Here is a 23,576-nt window from a genome sequence, read left to right as displayed (position 1 = left end):
CCCTCCAGCTCCATCCATGTTGTTGCAAATGGTAGGATTTGTTTCTTTCCTATGGCTAAATAGTATTCCATCATGTATATGTACCACATCTTCTTTATCCATTCATCTACTGATGGACACTTAGGTTGCTTCCATATCTTGGCTATTGTAAAAAGTGCTACAGTAAACATAGGGGTGCATATGTCTTTTTGAATCTGAAAAGTTGTATTCTTTGGGTAAATTCCAAGGAGTGGGATTCCCAGGTCAAATGGTGTTTCTATTTTGAGTTTTTTGAGGAACCTCCATACTGCTTTCCACAATCATTGAACTAGCTTACATTCCCACTTGCAGTGTAGGAGGGTTCCCCTTTCTCCACATCCTTGCCAGCATTTGTTGTAGTTAGTCTTTTTGATGCTGGCCATGCTTACTGGTGTGAGGTGATACCTCACTGTGGTTTAATATGCATTTCCCTGATGATTAATGATGTGGAGCATCTTTTCATGTGTCTGTTGGCCATCTGAATTTCTTCTTTGGAGAACTGTCTCTTCATATACTCTGCCCATTTGTTAATCGGGCTGTTTGCTTTCTAGGTGTTGAGGCATGTGAGTTCTTTATATATTTTGAATGTTAACTCCTTGTCAGATATGTCATTTACAAATATATTTTCCCGTACTGTACGATGCTTTTTTGTTCTGTTGATGGTGTCCTTTGCCATACAGAAACTTTTTAGTTTGATGTAGTCCCATGAGTTCATTTTTTTATTTTGTTTCCTTTTCTCGAGGAGATGCGTTCAGAAAGAAGTTGCTCATGCTTATATTCAAGAGATTTTTGCCTATGTTGTCTTTTAAGAGTTTTATGGTTTCATGACATACATTCAAGTCTTTGATCCATTTCGAGTTTACTTTTGTGTATGGGGTTAAACAATAATCCAGTTTCATTCTCTTACATGTAGCTGACCAGTTTTGCCAACACCAGCTGTTGAAGAGGCTGTCATTTCCCCATTGTATGTCCATGGCTCCTTTATCATTTATTAATTGACCATATATGTTTGGGTTAATGTCTGGAGTCTATTCTGTTCCACTGGTCTGTGACTCTGTTCTTGTGCCAGTACCAAACTGTCTTGATTACTGTGGCTTTGTAGTAGAGCTTGAAGTTGGGGAGCGAGATACCCCCCCCACTTTATTCTTTCTTCTCAGGATTGCTTTGGCTATTCGGGGTCTTTGGCGGTTCCATATGGATTTTAGAATGATTTCCTCTAGTTCACTGTTGGTATTTTGGTAGGGATTGCATTGAATCTGTAGATTGCTTTAAGCAGGATGGCCATTTTGTCAATATTAATTCTTCCTATCCATGAGCACGGGATTTGTTTCCATTTATTGGTATCTTCTTTAATTTCTCTCAAGAGTGTCTTGTAGTTTTCAGAGTATAAGTCTTTCACTTCCTTGGTTAGGTTCATTCCTAGGTATTTTATTCTTTTTGATGCAACTGTGAATGGAATTGTTTTCCTGTTTTCTCTCTTCGCTAGTTCATTGTAGTGTATAGGAATGCCACAGTTTTCTGTATATTAATTTTGTATCCTGCAACTTTGCTGAATTCAGATATTAGATCTAGTACTTTTGGAATGGATTCTTTAGTGGATTTTTATGTGCAATATCATGTCATCTGCAAACAGGGACAGTTTAACTTCTTCCTTGCCAATCTGGATGCCTTTTCTTTCTTTTTTTTTTAATGGTTAGAATGTTTATTCTTTTTTTTTTTGGTATCATTAATCTACACTTACATGAAGAACATTATGTCTACTAGACTGCCCCCATCACCAAGTCCGCCCCACAACATACCCCATTAAAGTCACTGTCCATCAGCGTAGTAAGATGCTGTAGAATCACTACTTGTCTTCTCTGGGTTGTACAACCCTCCCAGTGCCCCCACCTACATTATGTCTGCTAGTAGTAATGCCCCTTTTTTCCCCCCCTTATTCATCCTTTCCCACCCATCCTCCCCAGTCCCTTTCCCTTTGGTAACTGTTAGTTCATTCATGGGTTCTGTGAGTCTAATACTCTTTTCTTCCTTCAGTTTTTTTTCTTATTATACTCCACAGATGAGTGAAATCATTTGATACTTGTGTTTTTCTGCCTGGCTTATTTCACTGAGCATAAATACCCTCTACTTTCATCCATGTTGTTGCAAATGGTAGCATTTGTTTCCTTCTTATGGCTGAATAATATTCCATTGTGTATATGTACTACATCTTCTTTATCTATTCATCTGCTGATGGACACTTAGGTTGCTTCCATTTCTTGGCTATTGCAAATAGTGCTGTGATAAACATAGGGGTGCATATGTCTTTTTGAAACTGGGCTGCTGCACTCTTAGGGTAAATTCCTAGGAGTGGAATTCCTGGGACAAATGGTATTTTTATTTTTAGTTTTTTGAGGAACCTCCACACTGCTTTCCACAATGGTTGAACTAATTTACATTCCCACCAGCAGTGTAGGGGGGTTCCCCTTTCTCTACAACCTTGCCAGCATTTGTTGTTGCTTGTCTTTTGGGTGTTGGCAATCCTTACTGGTGTGAGGTGATATTTCATTGTGATTTTAATTTGCATTTCTCTGGTGATTAGTGATGTGGATCATCTTTTCATGTGTCTGGTGGCTGTTTCAGTTTCTTTGGAGAAGTGTCTGTTCAGCTCCTCTGCCCATTTTTTAATTGGCTTATTTGCTTTTTGTTTGTTGAGGTGTGTGGGCTCTTTTATATTTTGGATGTCAACCCTTTATCAGATCTGTCATTCATGAATATATTCTCCCATACTGTAGGATGCCTTTTTGTTCTATTGGTGGTGTCCTTTGCTGTACAGAAGCTTTTCAGCTTGATATAGTTCCATTTGTTCATTTTTGTTTTGTTTCCCTTGCCTGGAGAGATATGTTCATGAAGAAGTTGTTCATGTTTATGTCCAAGAGATTTTTGCCTATGTTTTTTTCTAAGAGTTTTATGGTTTCAAGTCTTTGGTCCATTTTGAATTTACTTTTGTGTATGGGGTTAGACAATGATCCAGTTTCATTCTCTTACATGTACCTGTCCCGTTTTGCCAACACCAGCTGTTGAAGAGGCTGTCATTTTCCCCATTGTATGTCCGTGGCTCCTTTATCATACATTAATTGACCATGTGTGTTTGGATTAATATCTGGACTCTATTCTGTTCCACTGATCTATGTGTCTGTTCTTGTGCCAGTATCAAATTGTCTTGACTACTGTGGCTTTGTAGGAGAGCTTGAAGTTGGGGAGCAAGATCCCCCCTGCTTTATTCTTCCTTCTCAGGATTGCTTTGGCTATTCGGGGTCTTTTGTGGTTCCATATGAATTTTAAAACTATTTGTTCCAGTTCGTTGAAGAATGCTATTGGTATTTTGATAGGGATTGCATTGAATCTGTCAATTGCTTTAGGGCTTTTTATTTCTTTGTGTTGTCTGATTGCCTTGGCTAGGACCTCCATTACTATGTTGAATAGAAGTGGGGAGAATGGGCATCCTTTTCTTGTTCCAGGATAGGATACTTTTAACCAGACCATTTTGGCTTTCAAGAATAGGCAGTAGGGAAGCAAGCAGACCAGTTAGGAAGAAACAATCCTGATGAAAAAATGGTGGTGGTTCAAACTACAATAGTACTAGTAGAGCTGGTAAGGAGTGCTCAAATTTGAAATATTTTGAAGCTAAAGCAAAAGATTTCCTGATAGATTGTCCGTTGAGAAAGAATGAGGAAGTTAGGGATGATCCCAAAGTTGTTGACCTCAGCAGTTGGAAGGATGAAGTTGTATTAACTGAGATACGAGGTGGAACAGCTTTCAGGGGATGTAGTAAAAGTCCATTTTCTTTTTTTCTTTTTCTTTTTAATCTTTATTAAAAAAAAGTTTATTAAGTATAATTGATATACAATCTTATTAAGGTTTCACAAGAAAAACAATGTGGTTACTACATTCACCCTTATTATCGAGTTCCCTCCCAATACCCCATTGCAGTCACTGTCCATCATTGTAGTAAGATGGCAGAGTCCCTACTTGTCTTCTCTGTGCTACTCCGTCTTCCCATGACCCTGCACACACCATGCGCACTAATCATAATACTCCTCAATCCCCTTCTCCCTCCCTTCACACCTGTCCTCCTCCCCACCCTTCCCTTTGGTAACCGTTAGTCCCTTCTTGGAGTCTTTGAGTCTGCTGCTATTTTCTTCCTTCAGTTTTGCTTTGTTATTATACTCTACAAATGAGGGAAATCGTTTGGTATTTGTCTATCTCTGCCTGACTTATTTCACTGAGCATATTACCCTCTAGCTCCATCCATGTTGGTGCAAATGGTAGGATTTGTTGCTTTCTTACAGCTGAATAGTATTCCATGGTGTATATGTACCACATCATCATTATCCATTTATCTACTGATGGATACTTAGGTTGCTTCCATATCTTGGCTTTTGTAAATAGTGCTGCAGTAAACAGGGATGCATATGTCTTTTTGAATCTGAGAAGTTGTTTCCTTTGGGTAAATTCCTGGGAGTGGAATTCCAGAGTCAAATGGTATTTCTATTTTTAGTTTTTTGAGGAAATCTCCATATTGCTTTCCACAATGGTTGAACTAGCTTACATTCCCACTTGCAGCATAGAAGGTTTCCCCTTTCTCCACATCCTCACCAGCATTTGTTGTTCCTAATCTTTTCTATGTTGGCCATCCTAATTCGTGTGAGGTGCTATCTCATTGTGGTTTTAATGTGCATTTCCCTGATAATTAGTGATGTGGAGCATCTTTTCATGTGCCTGCTGGCCATCTGAATTTCTTCTTTGAAGAAGTGTCTGTTCATATACTCCACCCATTTTTTAATAGGGCTGTTTGCCTTTTGGGTGTTGAGACATGTGAGTTCTTTATATATTTTGGATGTTAACCCCTTGTCGGATATGTCATTTACAAATATATTCTCCCATACTGTAGGATGCCTTTTTGTTCTGCTGATAGTATCCTTTGCTGTACAGAAGCTTTTTAGCTTGATGTAGTCCCATTTGTTCATTTTTTATTTTGTTTCCCTTGCCCGAGGAGATGTGTTCAGGAAACAGTTGCTCATGTTTATATTCAAGAGATTTTTGCCTAAGTTTTCTTCTAAGAGTTTTATGGTTTTATGACTTTCATTCAGGTTTGACCCATTTCAAGTTTACTTTTGTGTATGGGGTTAGATAATAATCCAGTTTCATTCTCTTGCATGTAGCTGTCTAGTTTTGCCAAACACTAATTGTTGAAGATGCTGTCATTTCCCCATTGTATGTCCATGGCTCCTTTATCATACATTAATTGACCATATATGCTTGTGTTTATATCTGGGCTCTCTAGTCTGCTCCATTGTCTATGGGTCTGTTCTTGTGCCAGTACCAAATTGTCTTGATTACTGTGGCTTTGTAGTAGAGCTTGAAGTCAGAGAGCATAATTCCCCCAGCTTTATTCTTCTATTCGGGGTCTTTTGTGGTTCCATATAAATTTTAGAGCGATGTATTCTAGTTCATTGAAGAATGCCATTGGTATTTTGATAGGGATTGCATTGAATCTGTAGATTGCTTTAGGCAGGATGGCCATTTTGACAATATTAATTCTTCCTATCCATGAGCACATATGTATTTCCATTTGTTGGTATCTTCTTTAATTTCTCTCATGAGTGTGTTGTAGTTTTCACGGTATTGGTCTTTCACTTCCTTCATTAGGTTTATAACTAGGTATTTTATTCTTTTTGATGCAATTGTGAATGAAATTGTTTCCCTGATTTCTCTTTCTGCTAGTTTATCGTTAGTGTATAGGAATGCAACAGATTTCTGTGGATTAATTTTGTATCCTGCAACTTTGCTGAATTCAGAAATTAAATCTAGTAGTTTTGGAGTGGATTCTTTAGGGTTTTTTTAAGTACAATATCATGTCATCTGCAAAAAGTGACAGTTTAACTCTTCTTTACCAGTCTGCATGCCTTTTATTTCTTTACCAATCTGCATGCCTTTTATTTCTTTGTGTTGTCTGATTGCCATGGCTAGGACCTCCAGAACTTTGTTGAATAAAAGTGGGGAGAGTGGGCATCCTTGTCTTGTTCCTGATCTTAAAGGAAAAGTTTTCAGCTTCTCACTGTTAAGTATGACTTTGGCTGTGGGTTTGTCATGTATGGCCTTTATTAGGTTGAGGTACTTACCGTCTATACCCATTTTGTTGAGTTTTAATCATGAATGGATGATGAGTTTTATTGAATGCTTTTTTGGCATCTATGGAGATGGTCATGTGGTTTTAGTTCTTTTTGTTGATGTGGTGGATGATGTTAATGGATTTTTGAATATTGTACCATCCTTGCATCCCTGGAATAAATCAGTAGGAGTCCATTTTCAGTGTGTTAATTAGAGATGTCTGTGCTAACTCCAAGCTGAATAGACAATTGAGTACTTATCTGGAGTTCAGAAAACAAGTTTGGAATGGAGAGTTTTCAGTCTATAAACAGTATTGAAAGCAGAGAGACAGGATGAGCTCACCAAGGAGAGAGTATAGAAAGAGTAGTCCAAGGACTTGAACCTATGGGCACTCTTTTACATCACAGAGGAGAACAAGATCCAGCAAATGTGACCATGGAGTGACCAGTGAATAAATGAAAATTTACAAGTAGGGTGACATGGAAGGCCTATAAAGAAAATGTTTCTACGGGGAGGGAATGGTTTACTGAGTCAAATGGTGCTGATCAGTGAGGTAAGAAAAGGTCTGAGAAGTGACGGTTGGATTTAGCTGCCTGAAGCTACTGGTAATCCTGACAGCTTTAGTGCAGTGGTGGGTGGGAGCCTGGATGAAGTGGGTTTCGGAGATTGAGATGATAGGAACAGGGGACAGCAAGAATAAACCACTGTTTTAAATGCTGATTAAAGGGGAATAGAAATAGAGCAAGAGCCAGAGAGAGAGGTGGATCAAGAGAGGGTTGATTCTTTTCCATTGAAAGAACTAACAGCATAAGAATGACTCAGTAGAGAGAAAAATTGATGTCAGAGAACATGGGGAGAATTGCTGAAGCAATGTCATTGAGTGGGCAGGAGGGATTGGGAGTGGGTTGACAAGTAGCCTTGGATAGGAGCACAGACAGTTCATCCATTGTAACATGATTTGTTTGCTGTGCTAACAGAGGAGGCATAAGGACATGATGAGTCCTTGGGATTGGGTAAAGGGAGGCTTGATTTAGGTTTATTTTGCAAGGTGATTATGTGTCAGGGGACAGAAGTGGGTGGGCTAAAATATATTTCATGTAAGCGAACCAGAATGAGCAAAGGCGAAGAGATTCAACTACCTTTCAGGGCGCTGCAAGCAATTTGGTGTGGCTAGATTGCCGGGCATGTGCTTGCTGGGAGAGCATGAATGTGGGTAGGTAGACATTACAGTAGGATCAAGGCAGGGACAATTAGAATGTTTCTCCAGTACATTTTTCCATTAGGAGGCAGCAGAGAGCAGTGGAAGGAGCACATTTTGGCATCAAACATAATTCCCAGGTAATATGTAAAATAAGAGCAGCCTGCGTGTAAATAATAATAGCTAATGTTTTATAAGCTCTGTGTGCTGTCCTCCATGTATCATTTCAGTTAATCTTCCTACATCTTTTTAAGGTAGGTGCTATTTTTCTTTTTTTTTTGAGAGGGCATCTCTCATATTTATTGATCAAATGGTTGTTAACAACAAAAAAATTCAGTATAGGGGGGTCAATGCTCAATGTACAATCATTAATCCATCTCAAGCCTAACTCTCGTCAGTCTCCAATCTTCTGAAGCATAACGAACAAGTTCTTACATGGTGAACGAATTCTTACATAGTGAATAAATTCTTACATGGTGAACAGTACAAGGGCATTCATCACAGAAACTTTCGGTTTTGATCACACATTATGAACTATAAACAATCAGGTCAAATATGAATATTTGTTTGATTTTTATACTTGATTTATATGTGGATCCCACATTTCTCCCTTTATTATCATTATTATTTTTATTTTTAATAAAATGCTGAAGTGGTAGGTAGATGCAAGATAAAGGTAGAAAACATAGTTTAGTGCTGTAAGAGGGAAATGTAGATGATAAGTTGTGTGCCTATGGACTAAGTATTAATCCAAGCTAGACAAGGGCAATAAAACATCCACGGATGCAGAAGATTTCTCTCAAAGCAGGGGGGATGAGGTTCTGAGCCTCACCTCTGTTGATCCCCAATTTCTCACCTGATGGCCCCGCTGCGACTGTGCCTGTCTTAGTTTGTTCCTCCCTTGAGGAATCTTACCTGTCTCTGGCTAACCAGTCATCTTCCGGAGCCATACAGGGAAATGGAAAGTTGGTAAGTGAGAGAGAAGCCATATTGTTTGAAAAGGTTAGCTTTTTACTTCTTTGCATATTTATGCCCTGTGGCTTCTATGCCCAGCACTTGTCTCGAGGTATCTTTACCACCTGGAGGAATTATGATACTCGGTAACTTCGATATGAGGCATGAATTCTATTTAAGGGTTGTAATTAGGAAGGAAGAAGAAAAGCTATAGAGGTAGCATATGGAAGAAAACATGGGAGGATTGATTATTTCTTTGACATATCTTCTTGTAGAGTACCTTAAGTATGTATAGGTTTTAAACTACTAACTAATTTGCACACACATATTAACATACTAGGAATACGGTGACATAAACAAAGCAAATCTATAATTACCATCCATCTCCAGTGAAGCTAAGAAAACCATTTAGGCACCCTAGGCATTTGTGAAAATTTGTCTATGATATGATGCATATTGTCCAACTGTACTTGAACAGTCTGAGAAAAATCAGACAAATTAAAGCAGCCCATTTCTGGGATCTGTTCACCTTCCATATGTTCTTTTAACCGTAGATAGTCTATAGTCATAAGATTTTGGAGTGCTACAACTTGCACCCCTCTCAACTCCTGGTTGAGTTCCAACAGTACAGATCCGGTCAAATTCGTTGTCTCACTGTATGCACATGCCAGCCTAGACATCTCCCTCCTCATTCCAATGGCAAGTCCAGGAAATGGTGGGGTAGACGCAGCCACAACCACAGCATCGCCCGTATCCCTGTGGAGGCTTTTTGATGATCATCCCCCGGCACGAGTCCTCCAGAGAGTGCTGATGCCGGAAGCTCCTCCTCATATCGTATCTTAGTTCATTTTCTGGGTAGCCAAGCTAGGCCTTGATCTTCTGCATAGAAACAAACAGACCCTTTGCCCACACTTTGACATGCCCTCTATACCACTGTGCAGAACTCATTGGAGGTCAGCACACAGGGACTGCTTTTTTTTTTTTTTTTATTAAGAGAAAGGAATATTATCAGAAAAGAGTACCTCCATAGTTGATCCTCTGACACCCTTTAAGTGCTCAACATTAAGGATATTTAAAGCATGCATTGATCTTTGATTTACCAATAGTTTTATCCTATCAAGGAGTAATCCCCCTTTTCTTTCTTTCTTTCTTTTTTTTTTTAATCTTTAATCTACACTTACATGAAGAGTACTATGTTTACTATGCTCTCCCCTATATCAGGTCCCCCCTAACAACCACATTATGGTTACTGTCCATCAGCTTAGCAAAATGTTATAGAATCCCTACTTGTCCTCTCTGTGTTGTGCAGCCCACCCTCCCCTTTCTCCCCCCCCATGCATGCTAATCTTAATACCCCCTTCTTCTTCCCCCCCCTTATCCCTCCCTGCCCACCCATCCTCCCCAGTTCCTTTCCCTTTGGTACCTGTTAGTCCATTTTTGGGTTCTGTAATTCCGCTGCTGTTTTGTTCCTTCAGTTTTTCCTTTGTTCTTATACTCCTCAGATGAGTGAAATCATTTGGTATTTCTCTTTCTCCGCTTGGCTTATTTCACTGAGCATAATACTCTCCAGCTCCATCCATGTTGCTGCAAATGGTTGGATTTTTCCACTTCTTATGGCTGAGTAGTATTCCATTGTGTATATGTACCACATCTTCTTTATCCATTCATCTACCGATGGACATTTAGGTTGCTTCCAATTCTTGGCTATTGTTAATAGTGCTGCGATAAACATAGGGGTGCATCTGTCTTTCTCAAACTTGATTGCTGCATTCTTAGGGTAAATTCCTAGGAGTGGAATTCCTGGGTCAAATGGTAGGTCTGTTTTGAGCATTTTGATGAACCTCCATACTGCTTTCCACAATGGTTGAACTAATTTACATTCCCACCAGCAGTGTAGGAGGGTTCCCCTTTCTCCACAGCCTCGCCAACATTTGTTGTTGTTTGTCTTTTGGATGGTAGCTACCCTTACTGGTGTGAGGTGATACCTCATTGTAGTTTTAATTTGCATTTCTCTGATAATTAGCGATGTGGAGCATCTTTTCATGTGTCTCTTGGCCATCTGTATTTCTTTTTTAGAGAACTGTCTGTTCAGTTCCTCTGCCCATTTTTTAATTGGGTTATTTGTTTCTTGTTTGTTGAGGCGTGTGAGCTCTTTATATATTCTGGACGTCAAGCCTTTATCGGATGTGTCATTTTCAAATATATTCTCCCATACTGTAGGGTTCCTTTTTGTTCTATTGATGGTGTCTTTCGCTGTACAGAAGCTTTTCAGCTTAATGTAGTCCCACTTGCTCATTTTTGCTGTTGTTTTCCTTGCCCGGGGAGATATGTTCAAGAAGAGGTCACTCATGTTTATGTCTAAGAGGTTTTTGCCTATGTTTTTTTCCAAGAGTTTAATGGTTTCATGACTTACATTCAGGTCTTTGATCCATTTTGAGTTTACCTTTGTATATGGGGTTAGACAATGGTCCAGTTTCATTCTCCTACATGTAGCTGTCCAGTTTTGCCAGCATCATCTGTTGAAGAGACTGTCATTTTGCCATTGTATGTCCATGGCTCCTTTATCAAATATTAATTGACCATATATGTTTGCTTAATTTCTGGAGTCTCTAATCTGTTCCACTGGTCTGTGGCTCTGTTCTTGTGCCAGTACCAAATTGTCTTGATTACTGTGGCTTTGTAGGAGAGCTTGAAGTTGGAGAGCGAGATCCCCACCCCCACTTTATTCTTCCTTCTCAGGATTGCTTTGGCTATTCAGGGTCTTTGGTGATTCCATATGAATTTTTGAACTATTTGTTCCAGTTCATTGAAGAATGCTGCTGGTAATTTGATAGGGATTGCATCGAATCTGTATATTGCTTTGGGCAGGATGGCAATTTTGACGATATTAATTCTTCCTAGCCAGGAGCATGGGATGAGTTTCCATTTGTTAGTGTCCTCTTTAATTTCTCTTACGAGTGTCTTGTAGTTTTCAGGGTATAGGTCTTTCACTTCCTTGGTTAGGTTTATTCCTAGGTATTGTATTCTTTTTGATGCAATTGTGAATGGAATTGTTTTCCTAATTTCTCTTTCTATTAGCTCATTGTTAGTGTATAGGAAATCCACAGATTTCTGTGTGTTAATTTTGTATCCTGCAACTTTGCTGAATTCCGATATTAGTTCTAGTAGTTTTGGAGTGGAGTCTTTAGGGTTTTTTATGTACAATATCATGTCATCTGCAGATAGTGACAGTTTAACTTCTTCTTTACCAATCTGGATTCCTTGTTTTTCTTTGTTTTGTCTAATTGCCATGGCTAGGACCTCCAGTACTATGTTGAATAACAGTGGGGAGAGTGGGCATCCCTGTCTTGTTCCCGATCTCAGAGGAAAAGCTTTCAGCTTCTCGCCGTTCAGTATGATGTTGGCTGTGGGTTTATCATATATGGCCTTTATTATGTTGAGGTACTTGCCCTCTATGCCCATTTTGTTGAAAGTTTTTATCATGAATGGATGTTGAATTTTGTCAAATGCTTTTCCGCCATCTATGGAGATGATCACATGGTCTTTGTCCTTCTTTTTGTTGATGTGGTGGATGATGTTAATGGATTTTCTAATATTGTATCATCCTTGCATCCCTGGAATAAATCCTACTTGATGACGATGGATGATCTTTTGGATGTATTTTTTAAATATGTTTGCTAATATTTTGTTGACTATTTTTACATCTACGTTCATCAGGGATATTGGTCTGTAATTTTCTTTTTTGGTGGGGTCTTTGCCTGGTTATGGTATCAGGGTGATGTTGACTTCATAGAATGAGTTTGGGAGTATTCTCTCCTCTTCTATTTTTTGGAAAACTGTAAGGAGAATGGGTATTATATCTTCTCTGTATGTCTGATAAAATTCCGAGGTAAATCCATCTGGCCTGGGGGTTTTGATCTTGGGTAGTTTTTTGATTACCGATTCAATTTCTTTGCTGGTATTTGGTCTGTTTAGATTTTCTATTTCTTCCTTACTCGGTTCTTGGAAGGTTGTATTTTTCTAGGAAGTTGTCCATTTCTTCTAGGTTTTCCAGCTTGTTAGCATATAGGTTTTCATAGTATTCTCTAATAATTCTTTGTATTTCTGTGGGGTCTGTAGTGATTTTTCCTTTCTCGTTTCTGATTCTGTTGATGTGTGTTGATTCTCTTTTTCTCTTAATAAGTCTGGCTAGAGGCTTATCTATTTTGTTTGTCTTCTCAAAGAACCAGCTCTTGGTTTCATTGATTTTTTTCTATTGTTTTATTCTTCTCAATTTTATATTTTCTTCTCTGATCTTTATTATGTCTCTCATTCTGCTGACTTTAGGCCTCATTTGTTCTTCTTTTTCCAGTTTCGATAATTGTGACATCAGATTATTCAATGTGGGATTGTTCTTCCTTCTTTAAATATGCCTGGATTGCTATATACTTTCCTCTTAAGACTGCTTTCGCTGCGTCCCACAGAAGTTGTTGTTGTCATTTGTCTCCATATATTGCTTGATCTTTATTTTAATTTGGTCAGTGATCCATTGATTATTTAGGAGCATGTTATTAAGCCTCCATGTGTTTGTGAGCCTTTTTACTTTCTTTGTACAATTTCTAGTTTTATACCTTTGTGGTCTGAAAAGTTGGTTGGTAGAACTTCAATCTTTTTGAATTTACTGAGGCCCTTTTTGTGGCCTAGTATGTGGTCTGTTCTGGAGAAAGTTCCATGTGCACTTGAGAAGAATGTGTATCCTGTTGCTTTTGGATGTAGGTTTCTATAGATGTCGTACATCTGTTCTAGTATGTTGTTCAGTGCCTCTATGTCCTTCCTTATTTTCTGTCTGGTGGATCTATCCTTTGGAGTGAGTGGTGTGTCGAAGTCTCCAAAAATGAATGCGTTGCATTCTATTTCCTCCTTTAATTCTGTTAGTATTTGTTTCTGTCAGCCTCCTCCCTGTCTCCGGCCTGCAGATAGAGGAGGCGACGCAATGAAATATCAAAGATCTGAGTAGGCCAGCTAGGGGTCTCAAGGCATACCAGCTCAAGAGTGGTGCTGGAAAGGCACCTCTCATATTTATTGATCAGGCATCACATTTTTGAGTGGGTTAACAAGTTTCTAGACACAATGATTAACATGCTTTACTATAGGAATGTAATTGCCTCCAGGTCACTGGGGCAAGTCGTCCCTGGCACCAGGCAATGAGGGGGTAGAGATAACAAGAAACAGATCTTGGTTTAGATTTAGTGAGCTGCGGCATGCACCACAGATAACAAGGATGGCAAACAATTCCCATAGAAACAGAATCATCTATGGATGGCAACCCACAGTTTCACATATGCTGGTGCTCCTGTGTTGGGTGCATATATATTTATAATGGTTATATCCTCTTATTGGACTGAGCCCTTTATCATATGTAATGTCCTTCTTTATCTCTTGTTACTTTCTTTGTTTTGAAGTCTATTTTGTCTGATACTAGTACTATAATACCTGCTTTTTTCTCCTTGTTGTTTTTCATGAAATATCTTTTTCCATCCCTTGACTTTTAGTCTGTACATGTCTTTGGGTTTGAGGTGAGTCTCTTGTAAGCAGCATATAGATGGGTCTTGCTTTTTTATCCATTCTATTACTCTGTATCTTTTGATTGGTGCATTCAGTCCATTTACATTTAGGGTGATTATTGAAAGATATGTACTTATTGCCATTGCAGGCTTTAGATTCGTGGTTATCAAAGGTTCAAGGTTAGCTTCTTTAACATCTTCCTGTCTAACTTAACTCGCTTATTGAGCTATTATAAACATTGTCTGATGATTCTTTATTTCTCTCCCTTCTTATTCCTCCTCCTCCATTCTTTATATGTTGGGTGTTTTATTCTGTGCTCTTTTGTGTTTCCTTTGATAATTCAGCTTTTTGAATGTGTTGTTCTACTTCCTTGAGTTCTCAGCTTTTCAGGTTAATTCTCTAGGACTATTAAGATCTGAGGGTCTTTTCAAAGTATTGAAGAGATGTTGCAGTTTATAAGTAGGAATATTTAATAACAGTCAGATCCAATTAATATCTCCTAATAATCTTCAAAAATCATTTAAAGTTTTAAGATGATCTCTCCTTATCTGAATTTTTGAGGGATTATTGAATTTCCTTGAATTCTATTCCCCAAGTAATTCATTGGGTATTGTATTTGTATTTTATCAGGAGCTATTTATAAGCCCCATTGTTCTAATTCAGCTTCTGTCTCATCGAGAATGGTAGTAAGAGATAAATGTTTAGGTAGGGCTATGAGAATGTCATCCATATAATGAATGATATAAGCTGAGGGCCATTTTTCACGTATAGGCTGAAGGGCTCTGTGTACATAATTTTGGCAAATTGTGGGGCTACTTAGCATTCCCTGAGGAAGCACTTTCCACTGGAACCTTTCTGATGGGGCCTATAAGTTCAGGGAAGGAACAGTAAAAGCAAATTTCTCCCTGTCTGTAGTGGCTAGAGGAATAGTAAAAAAGCAATCTTTAAGATCAATAATAGCCATGTTCCAATCTTTTGGAATCATAGTTGGAGAAGGGAGACCTTGTTGCAAAGGTCCCATAGGTTTAAGAACTGCATCAATGTGTCTTAAATCATGCAAGAGTCTCCACTTTCCTGATTTCTTCTTTATAACAAATACAGAGGAATTCCACGGACTCATGGGAAATTCTAATTTATCTAGCTGAAGCTGTTCTTAAACTAACGTGTGTAAGGATGCCAGTTTTTTTCTTTATTAAGGGGCCATTGATCCACCCAAACAGGCACAGGGATAATGTTTCCCTGTCTGTGAGCCTTTTTAAAAATCTCTCATAGCATTAGTCCAATCAGTCTGTTTGAGGGTTCCCTGTGGTGGCAACCAATAACAATGTTTCTTAATATATTTATAAAGCTGAGCAAAATCTCTTTTAGAAGTTTTCACCCCTGACGTTTTTAGGAGGGCACGGAGCAATTTTAAATAATCCTCCAGTTTAGCTGTTTTGGTTTCAGTTTGGCCCACTATAGTGTCCCTGACGTCTCGATCCTATCCCTACGCGCAATTTCCCAGGAGTCTTACCAGATCAACGATCTTCGGAGCCTGCCCGCTCTGCTTTTCACGGGTCACCCGAGCGGAGCTTCCCTGCTCTGGGTTTCAAATGTCACCATTCTGAGTTTCAACAGTCCCTGTTCTGAGTTTCAACCATCCCCTCCCTGCTTCTGAGCCGACCTGATGAGTTATCGAAGACCTGAAAGGACCAGCCAGGGGGCTCAAGGCGTAACAGCTCAAGAGCAATGCTGAAAAGGCATTTCTCGTATTTATTGAATAAATGAACTTACAGTGAACTCAAACATCATTACCTGAGTCTAGCCCAAGGATGCGACGCTTCTCAAGGATACCAAAACTGTGTGAAGGTGGCTCCAAGCCATGAGAACTGCTTTGGTTCTCATCACTCAGTCCTTGACTACACATCAACAGAGTGTGTGGGAAAAACAATCATGTGTGCTTATACATTTGATTTCTACCTTACTTGAATTATGTATTAACCTCATCAGTCCCACATATGTCATTTGGCCTTGTCGGGTGTGTTGTTTTTTTGAAGTTTTCGACAGTTTTAGATATCTCATCTTCCCTGATGTTTTGTGCACTGTGTCCCCATTAGCCTGGGTCCTGAGAGAACTGAAAAGTAGGGTCTGGGTGTTCTGCTTTTGAGGTACAATCCACTATTTAACAATGTAAAATACACAATTCAGTGGTTTTTAGTATATTCACAGTGTTATGCAATTATCACCACTAATTACAGAATATTTCCATCACCCAAAAAGAAACCTAGTACTCATTAAGCAGTCACTCCTGTTCCCCTTCCACTAGCTCTGTCAACCATTAATCTAGTCATTCCATGGATTTACTCATTCTTCACATTTTATATAAATGGTATCATACAGTATGCAGCTTTTGTGTTTGACTTTCACTCCGCATAATGTTTTCACGGGGTTCATCCATGTTGTAGCACATATTAGTACTTCATTTCTTTTTATAGCTGAATAGTATTCTGTTATATGGATATACCACATTTTGTTTATCCACTTATCAGCTGATTGATATTTGGTTGCTTCCACTTTTTGGCCATAATGAATAATACTGCTATAAATATTCATGTATAAGATTTTCTTTGTACATATATTTTTAATTCCCTTGGGGATATACCTAAGCATGGAATTGCTGGATCATATGGTATTTCTATATTTTACTTTTTGAGGAACTGCCAAGCTTTTTTCTACAATTACTGCAACATTTTACATTTCCACCAGCAATGTATGAGTATTCCAATTCCTTGACATCCTTACCAATGTTTATTTTCCTTTTTTAAAAAATACCCATTCTGACAGTTAAATACTTTGTAATAATCTTGAGGAGCTTGCAAATAAAATTTCTGCATAATTCATTTCTAAAAAATGCCCATTCTAAGGAAAAAAGCACAACTCTTTATTAAGTAGTTTTTACATCTACTGAAGTTTGATCCTTTGGTTGCAGCCTGACATCATGTTTTATGTAAATCATTGTTCAGTTGCTAGTAAGTGAAGTTTAATAAAAGTGAGACATCTGCAAAAACAAAAACAAAATACCTGTTCTAGTGGATGTGAAGTGGCATCTATTTTGTGGTTTTGATTTGCATCTCCCTAACAACTAATGATTGAGCAGATTTTCAAGTACTTGCTGCCATTTGTATATCTTCTTCAGAAAAATGTTTATTCAAGTTCTATGCCCATTTTTAAATTGTGTTCTTTATTTGCTCTTGAGTTATGGGTTTTTTTAATGTATTCTGGATACAATACTCTTATCGGATGTATGATTTACAAATATTCTGTTTGTTGGGTTGTCTCTCCATTTTCTTGATGGTGTCTTTTGGAGTGCAAAAGGTTTTTTCTGTTAAAGTCCAATTATCTATTTTTTTCTTTTGTAGATTGTATTTTTGATGTCATATTCAAGACACCAATCCAAGGTCATAAAGATTTACCCCTGTTTCTTTCTAAGAGTTTTCATAGCTTTTGCTGTTACATTTAGGTCTTTGATACATTTTTAATTATTTTTTTGTCAGGTGGAGGAAGTAGGAGGAGAGGTCTAATAAATTCATTATGTTGCATGTGGATCAGTTGTCCTAGCACCATTTGTTGAAGAGATTGTTCTTTCTCCAAATTGAATGGTTTTGGCAACCTTGTTGAAAATCAATTGACCATAGACACATGGGTTTATTTCTGGACTTTACTCACTCCATTACTGTAGTTTTGTAATAAGTTTTGAAATCAGGAAGTGTGAATCCTCTAACTTCTTTCTTCCTTTTCAAGACTGCTTTGGCTATTTGAGGTCCTTTGCAATTCCATATCAACTTTAGGATATGCTTATCAGGGTCTGAGTTTTTGACTGACTTGGTCTACAGGACAGGAATGCTGGCTTTTGTTCCTCCCTCTAGGAAGGGTTCCATACCCAAGAATGTGCTGAGTGACTGAATAGACAACCATTTTTCTCCTGTTTCATTTTATAGGTGAACAACTTTGTGATCTTTGAAGGCTTCTTTGCCCATCAACATCGTAAGTTTTCTCACCTTGTGTGTAATGTTTAAGTAACTGGGGTGAGGGAAAGGAAAGAGGTGGATTCTTGGTCCCACTGGCCTCTCACTGAGGGGCACCACCACTTCCTTCCTCACAGGGCCCCCTGCTCCCTCTCTGAGGGCAACTCGACACTTTCGCGCTGATGAGGTTGATACTACGCCCGCTGGTAAAGCTACATTGAATGGGTGGAATTGTAGTGCCATGATGGCTAGTTCCTCTGGAGGCTGTGGGGAGACAGTGTGATCTGTGGGCAATTTGGAAGAATTCTAAGGCAACCTCAGTCTCCAGCAGTCATTACCTGTTTGCCTTCACCCTCAAGGGAACTCAGTGCATCTTATACTTATCAAGACTTTTCACTAAGCAAGCTCATTGGGAGCCTATTTGGTGATTAATCCTGAAGGAGCCTCTTGCTGCTTCAGGTCCATCAAAATAGATCAGAGTCACTGTCAGCCAGTGAGGGACAGGCAAGTGCAGTCAGCCCTTACATTTCATGACAGAATAGTGACATAAACGATCCAAAGTTTAAATAGTCATTTTGGAAGATAACACTCAGAATTTATAACATTTCCAACCAAATAATAAAATTGATGTGGAGAAACCAAACCTAGAAGCCACTGAAGTGCTGCCAGATTCCCTACTCCACCCTCATCCCTGCCAGTCAGAGCCCACTTCCTCTTCCTCACTGCTTTCCAGAGGAGGAGTGGCACAGCCCTCTGCTGGCCATGCAGTACGTGCTTGCACAGAAGGGCCCCCTTCTGGAGCTGGCTTTGCAGCCTACTCTCACCACCTCTGTGACCAGGAAAGGGAGTATCCATCACCAGTCTGTTCCTAGCTTCGATCATTGTCAGAGGCAATTCATGTCCATGACTTGCTTTGGTTTCCAAGGCTTCCCCCATCTAGCTCTTGCTGAACTACAGGCTGTGAGAGGGAGTGAGAGCCAACAAGCATGGTGAAGATGCAAGTCCACAGGGAAGGGACTGTGGATAAAGCTTAATGGATTTGCTGAGAAGTCTCGTTTGGTACACAATGGAGAACCTCTTGAGAGGGGAAGGGAGGAAGCAAGCAGGGAAGTGAGGGAATGGGAGACAGAGCCTTAGACAATACGTTAGCCTCCCATTTACTCTGGTAACCCCTTCCCAGATGTCTGTGTTTTCTTCTCAGACTCTCTTCCCTCATAATAAAACTTAATCTGTCTTCCTATCTTTGCACCAGAAAGAAAGGTTCAGTCCCACAGCATTCTCCCCTGACTTGGCTCCAAAGCAATTCCTAATTAACCAAGGACTTTGCCCATCTCATCTAGAAGGACCTGGGGTCCTCGTTGGCCAGGCTGTGACCATTCCACTGCCCCAGAATCCCAGGGGGTCCTGAGAGCATCCACTGACAGTAAGAGCTCACCTCCCTTAGCTGCCCTTATGAATCTCCCAGGCGCCAGTCTTCCCCTGGATCTTTTCCCTAAACTCTGCATTTGGCCTACTCCTTCTGGCTCTCCTCAGAAGTGCTCCAGCACTCCCCCTGAATTCCCTTTTGATGTGATGGCATTGCTGCAGAGCTGCTTCTGCAATGGAGCGGAACTCTCTTCTTCCCCAGGAGGAACTGTGATGTCAGGGAGCAGAGGTTTGGGGTTATGGGGGTACTGGCTGGGAGGACGGGAGCAGAGTTTGTCTCCTAATGCTTACCTTGCCTGTGTCCTTTCTACCGCCAGCTCCAACAAGGAAGCTGCCACCCAAGAGAGCAGAGGGAGACATTAAGCCATACTCTTCTAGTGACCGAGAATGTAAGACTGGGGAAGAGTGTCTGGGCCTGGGGGACCTTAACCCAGGGGAAGGATTAGTTTTCTCTAAGGGCTCTGATTTCTTTTTTTTCTACGTGAATCTTTGCCGTCATGACTCTCTTTTCTCTCCTTTTTCTTCTTTCTCTGTCTTGCTCCTTATTCCCTCTCCCCAGTTCTGAAGGTAGCTGTGGAGCCTCCTTGGCCCCTTAACAGGGCCCCTCGCCGTGCTACACTTGCAACCCACCCACCCCCCCGCTCCAGCAGCCTGGGAAACTCGCCAGAACGGGGTCCCCTCCGCCCCTTTGTGCCAGAGCAGGAGCTGCTGCGTTCCCTGCGCCTCTGCCCCCCACACCCTACTGCCCGCCTTCTGCTTGCTACCGACCCAGGGGGCAGCCCAGCCCAACGCCGCCGTACCAGGTAATAGGAGTTAGAGGGTTAGGAAGCCTCACCAGTGTCAAAGAGGGTGTTGGATATAACACAGGGCAATCTGAGTCTGTCAAAGATGTGAAGTAACAGGACAGGTGGACTGAAGAGTCCTGAAACCTTTTGAGAATATACAGGAAAATATTTGTGGGAGCAGTCTGGAAAGATACTACAGTGAGAGAGCAGAATAGGACTTTCTGTGGCATCTAGGGACTCTAGTTTTAAAGTGAGAGTTGGGAGGAAGAGTAAGAAGAGCACAGGTCCATTGGGTGGGGGAAACTGAGCCTGTCAGATTGGGGAACTCTTGGTTTAAATAATTGCTGGGAAGGAGCAATGTCTCTGACAGACTGGGGAGCCACTGGCCCCAGGTCACTGCCTTGTGTGGCAGGAACCCACCCCATTAGGCAGAGTAGGCATCTCCTTTAATTCTCTCCCTAGCTTTCTCTTCACCTCTGACTTCTCTGTTTTTCTCTCTCCCCCATTTTCCCTCTCCCTTCCTCCTGTCCATAACATCCATCCACAGCTCCCTTCCCCGCTCAGATGAGAGTCGATATTGACAGACAGCTAACCTCCTGCCCCTCCCTGGGAGATTTGGGGTGGGCAGAGATTGGTTTCCCTGAGAATCCTGGACCTACTCTTCTACTGCATCCCACAGGATTTCGTGGAACCTGACAGTCCGTAGGATTCCCTCTTCCCCTTTCTCGGTTATCATGGTCATAGATGGCCTAATACTTTGTAGCTTTTCTTACCACAGAAAGCACCCCTTCTCTCCTAACTTGGACTCTGAACAGTCTCCCACAGACAGTCTGATTCGCTGCCAGACTTGTTGGCTGGGTGGTTCATACTGATTATCCAGGGAAGCACATTCTAGCTTGCTGTCAAGACTCTAGAGCACCATAGAAGACCCAAGAGCCTTCTCTGCCAGGGAAACCTTTTAAGGAGTCCTGTCTGTAGAAAAAATCCCAGAATCCCTCTACAGTGTCTGCTGGTGGCTCTAATACTGCTTTGTGCTGCCTACCACACTTTTCCCAGCTCCTCCCAGCCTGCTGATGCCAAGCAGTGAGCTCTGCTTCAGAGCAGTCCAGTAAGGTAGGACAGGGACCTAACAGCTTCCCAAAGGGATCCACTCAACATTGCCAAACTCTTTTAATTTCCACATTTTTGTATGTGTCAGGGAACCCTTAGGTGATGTATGGAGCTCTAAAGACTCACCATATTTCTAAAGACACCACCACTTCCCAGAAGCAAATTCTGTGAGGTAGTTTCTTGGCAGTAGAGCCCAGTTAGCACCCTGGGATCACTCTTAGCCATGTTTCAGAAGGTAAACCTGAGTGTCAAAGATCTGTTAGCTCCTGGAATCCCCTCTTGCAACTACCCCTCCCCAGTAGCTAGATGCTGATATATTCCTGTCCTGTGAGATTATCTTGAGATGATAGAACTCTTCCTCTGCCCTTCCTTCCTTCATAGCAAGAACTTTCTTCCCTGCTCAGTACCCAGGTTTTAGAACATCCTTCCCCCTCCCTACCCTTTAAATGTGTGGTAGGTCAGGTACTCCCACTGTGTCCCCTATGTCCTTGGGAGCAGGATCTCCCTCTCTCTCGGCTCAATCCTCCTTTTCCTTCTCCCTCTCAATGTTGTCTGAATAAATTGTGAATTCTTTTGTGTTTTTAAATGGACATTTTCAATGAAAAAAACAAACAAAAACAAAACCTTAAGGTCTCAGCCTCATTTATGCATCATTCCTGAGGTATCAGGACCTGTCCCTCATCTTCCTCACCTCTGGGATCTACAGCTCCTCCAGTAAGGAGTCTCAGAGCTCCCTTTGCAGGATCTGGTGTCTGCCCATCCCCACTTCACTGCTAGACATTTTTCGAATTCTGTGTCCTTGCATATAGTCACTGGATTCCACTGTGTAGGCTTCTATATCCACTCCCCTATCCCCTCCAGAAACCTCCAGCTCTCCCCAGTGACTTGTACCCTTTACCTTAGGCCAGCTTATACTGAGATTTCAAGATTTATCAACATCTCTGGAATCCACTCATTGCCTCTTGAGTGTTCCCTTGATTTCCTGGCCTCTCCACCACTAAACCCCTGGACCTCTCTCAAGACAATCTTTTTTCTGTTGAGAGTCCAGCAGTCTGTCACCTCTCTCCAAAAGGCTCCCTTCATTTTCCCCCTGAATTCAGCCTTGCCACACACTCCCTATTTCCCCCTGGTCTGAGGTACCCTATAATGAAGGTAACCATTTTTCCAAGCCAAACATCAGGACACCTGGTCCAACAAACTTCTTGCCTATATGTGAGTCACTTTTATATGGTTTATATCACATTTAGCCTTACCTCAACTAGAAATAATAAAGCAACAAATCAGGACTGCTCAAGAAAATCTTAGGGAATAAAATGAGCTCCCTCCCCTTTTCTGGGTCACAGCTTAGCTTAAAACCCTTCAAAAATGATAGTTACCCCTTTCTTCTCTTTGCTGTGCTGTTCCTTTTATTCCTCTCCTCTAATTCTTCCATACCCACTCATCTTTCATCCTGTAGCCTCTTCCCTATCATCTCCCATTTCTTCTGCAGGGAGACTTCCCCAGGGTTGGTAGACCAAAGCTGCTGCTATAGCCGCCCTGAGGGGTTGAATTCCTCATCCCCCACTACAGGTAAGTATTCATCCCTTCTTACCCTCAAATCAGGTAAGCCATTATTTACTACTTACTCTAGCCTTCCCATGCACATGCCTGGTATTTTCACAGGCAACCAAGAACTGAAGCAGGGGAGACAGGAAACAGAGAATAGGTGAGATATGAGCCCCTCCCCGGACTGACTCCTTTCCTAACATCACTCTCAGCTACTTCCTCCTAAATCTTACTCTCTGAACTGGACACCAACTCCTCCCACAGATCATTCCACCTAACATTATACTGCCCTCTTTCCCCATTAAGTTCAGCTCTTGGGCATCCCTTGGCACTGAGGGGTTTCAAATTTGGACATAGCACTAATGGTGTCAGCCTCATAATCCTCATGTGCTCCTCTACGTAAGAGCCAGACAAACCTTGAAGAGTGTGATCTTAATTCCCACGTGAGTACCCATATAACCACTCTCCATCTCTCTCCCACCTACCAGGTCTGCCAGTGAGAAGCAGGTCTTATCACAGGATGGGTCTGGAGAGGTTCCCATGCACACAGTTCCTCCACAGGCCCAGGCCCCACCAGCCCAGTCCTGGACAGTGGGTGGGGACATGTTCAACGCCAGGTTCATTCGAAACTTGCAGGAACGTCGCAGCACCAGGCCTTGGTGACCATAGGCCCCTCTCACACCTTCAAAGTATTATTTCTCTCTTACTACAGGGAATAGTTAAAGCCCACCCTCATAATGGATGTAATTCATTCACCCATTCAACAGGCTTTCTTATCAACGTTTAGTCATTTGTGTCTTATTTTTAACCAGAGCAATAAAGTACTTATTTTTATCAGTA

General features: G+C 40.9%; 1 protein-coding gene across 6 annotated transcripts in view; it reads left to right on the top strand.

Annotated features, from left to right (window-relative positions):
* The window catches only part of ATAT1 (alpha tubulin acetyltransferase 1), a 27,041-nt gene extending 3,465 nt beyond the window's left edge, over positions 1–23,576 (top strand). For 3 of the 6 annotated variants that reach the window (XM_037026671.2, XM_037026652.2, XM_037026668.2), the window contains exons 7-13: positions 17,845–17,890; positions 18,009–18,077; positions 19,614–19,685; positions 19,856–20,099; positions 22,681–22,760; positions 22,854–22,896; positions 23,225–23,576. In XM_037026671.2, coding sequence (XP_036882566.1) covers positions 17,845–17,890; positions 18,009–18,077; positions 19,614–19,685; positions 19,856–20,099; positions 22,681–22,760; positions 22,854–22,896; positions 23,225–23,399 — 729 coding nt within the window. In that variant the 3' untranslated portion in view covers positions 23,400–23,576. The other 3 variants (XM_037026661.2, XM_073224252.1, XM_073224253.1) reach the window with 3 other exon arrangements.

Source organism: Manis javanica, chromosome 16 (assembly GCF_040802235.1).
Source record: "Manis javanica isolate MJ-LG chromosome 16, MJ_LKY, whole genome shotgun sequence".
In the NCBI taxonomy this organism is placed as follows: Eukaryota; Metazoa; Chordata; class Mammalia; order Pholidota; family Manidae; genus Manis; species Manis javanica.
The sequence above is the reverse complement of the archived record's forward strand: the minus strand, read 5'-3'. Positions and strand labels throughout refer to the sequence as shown.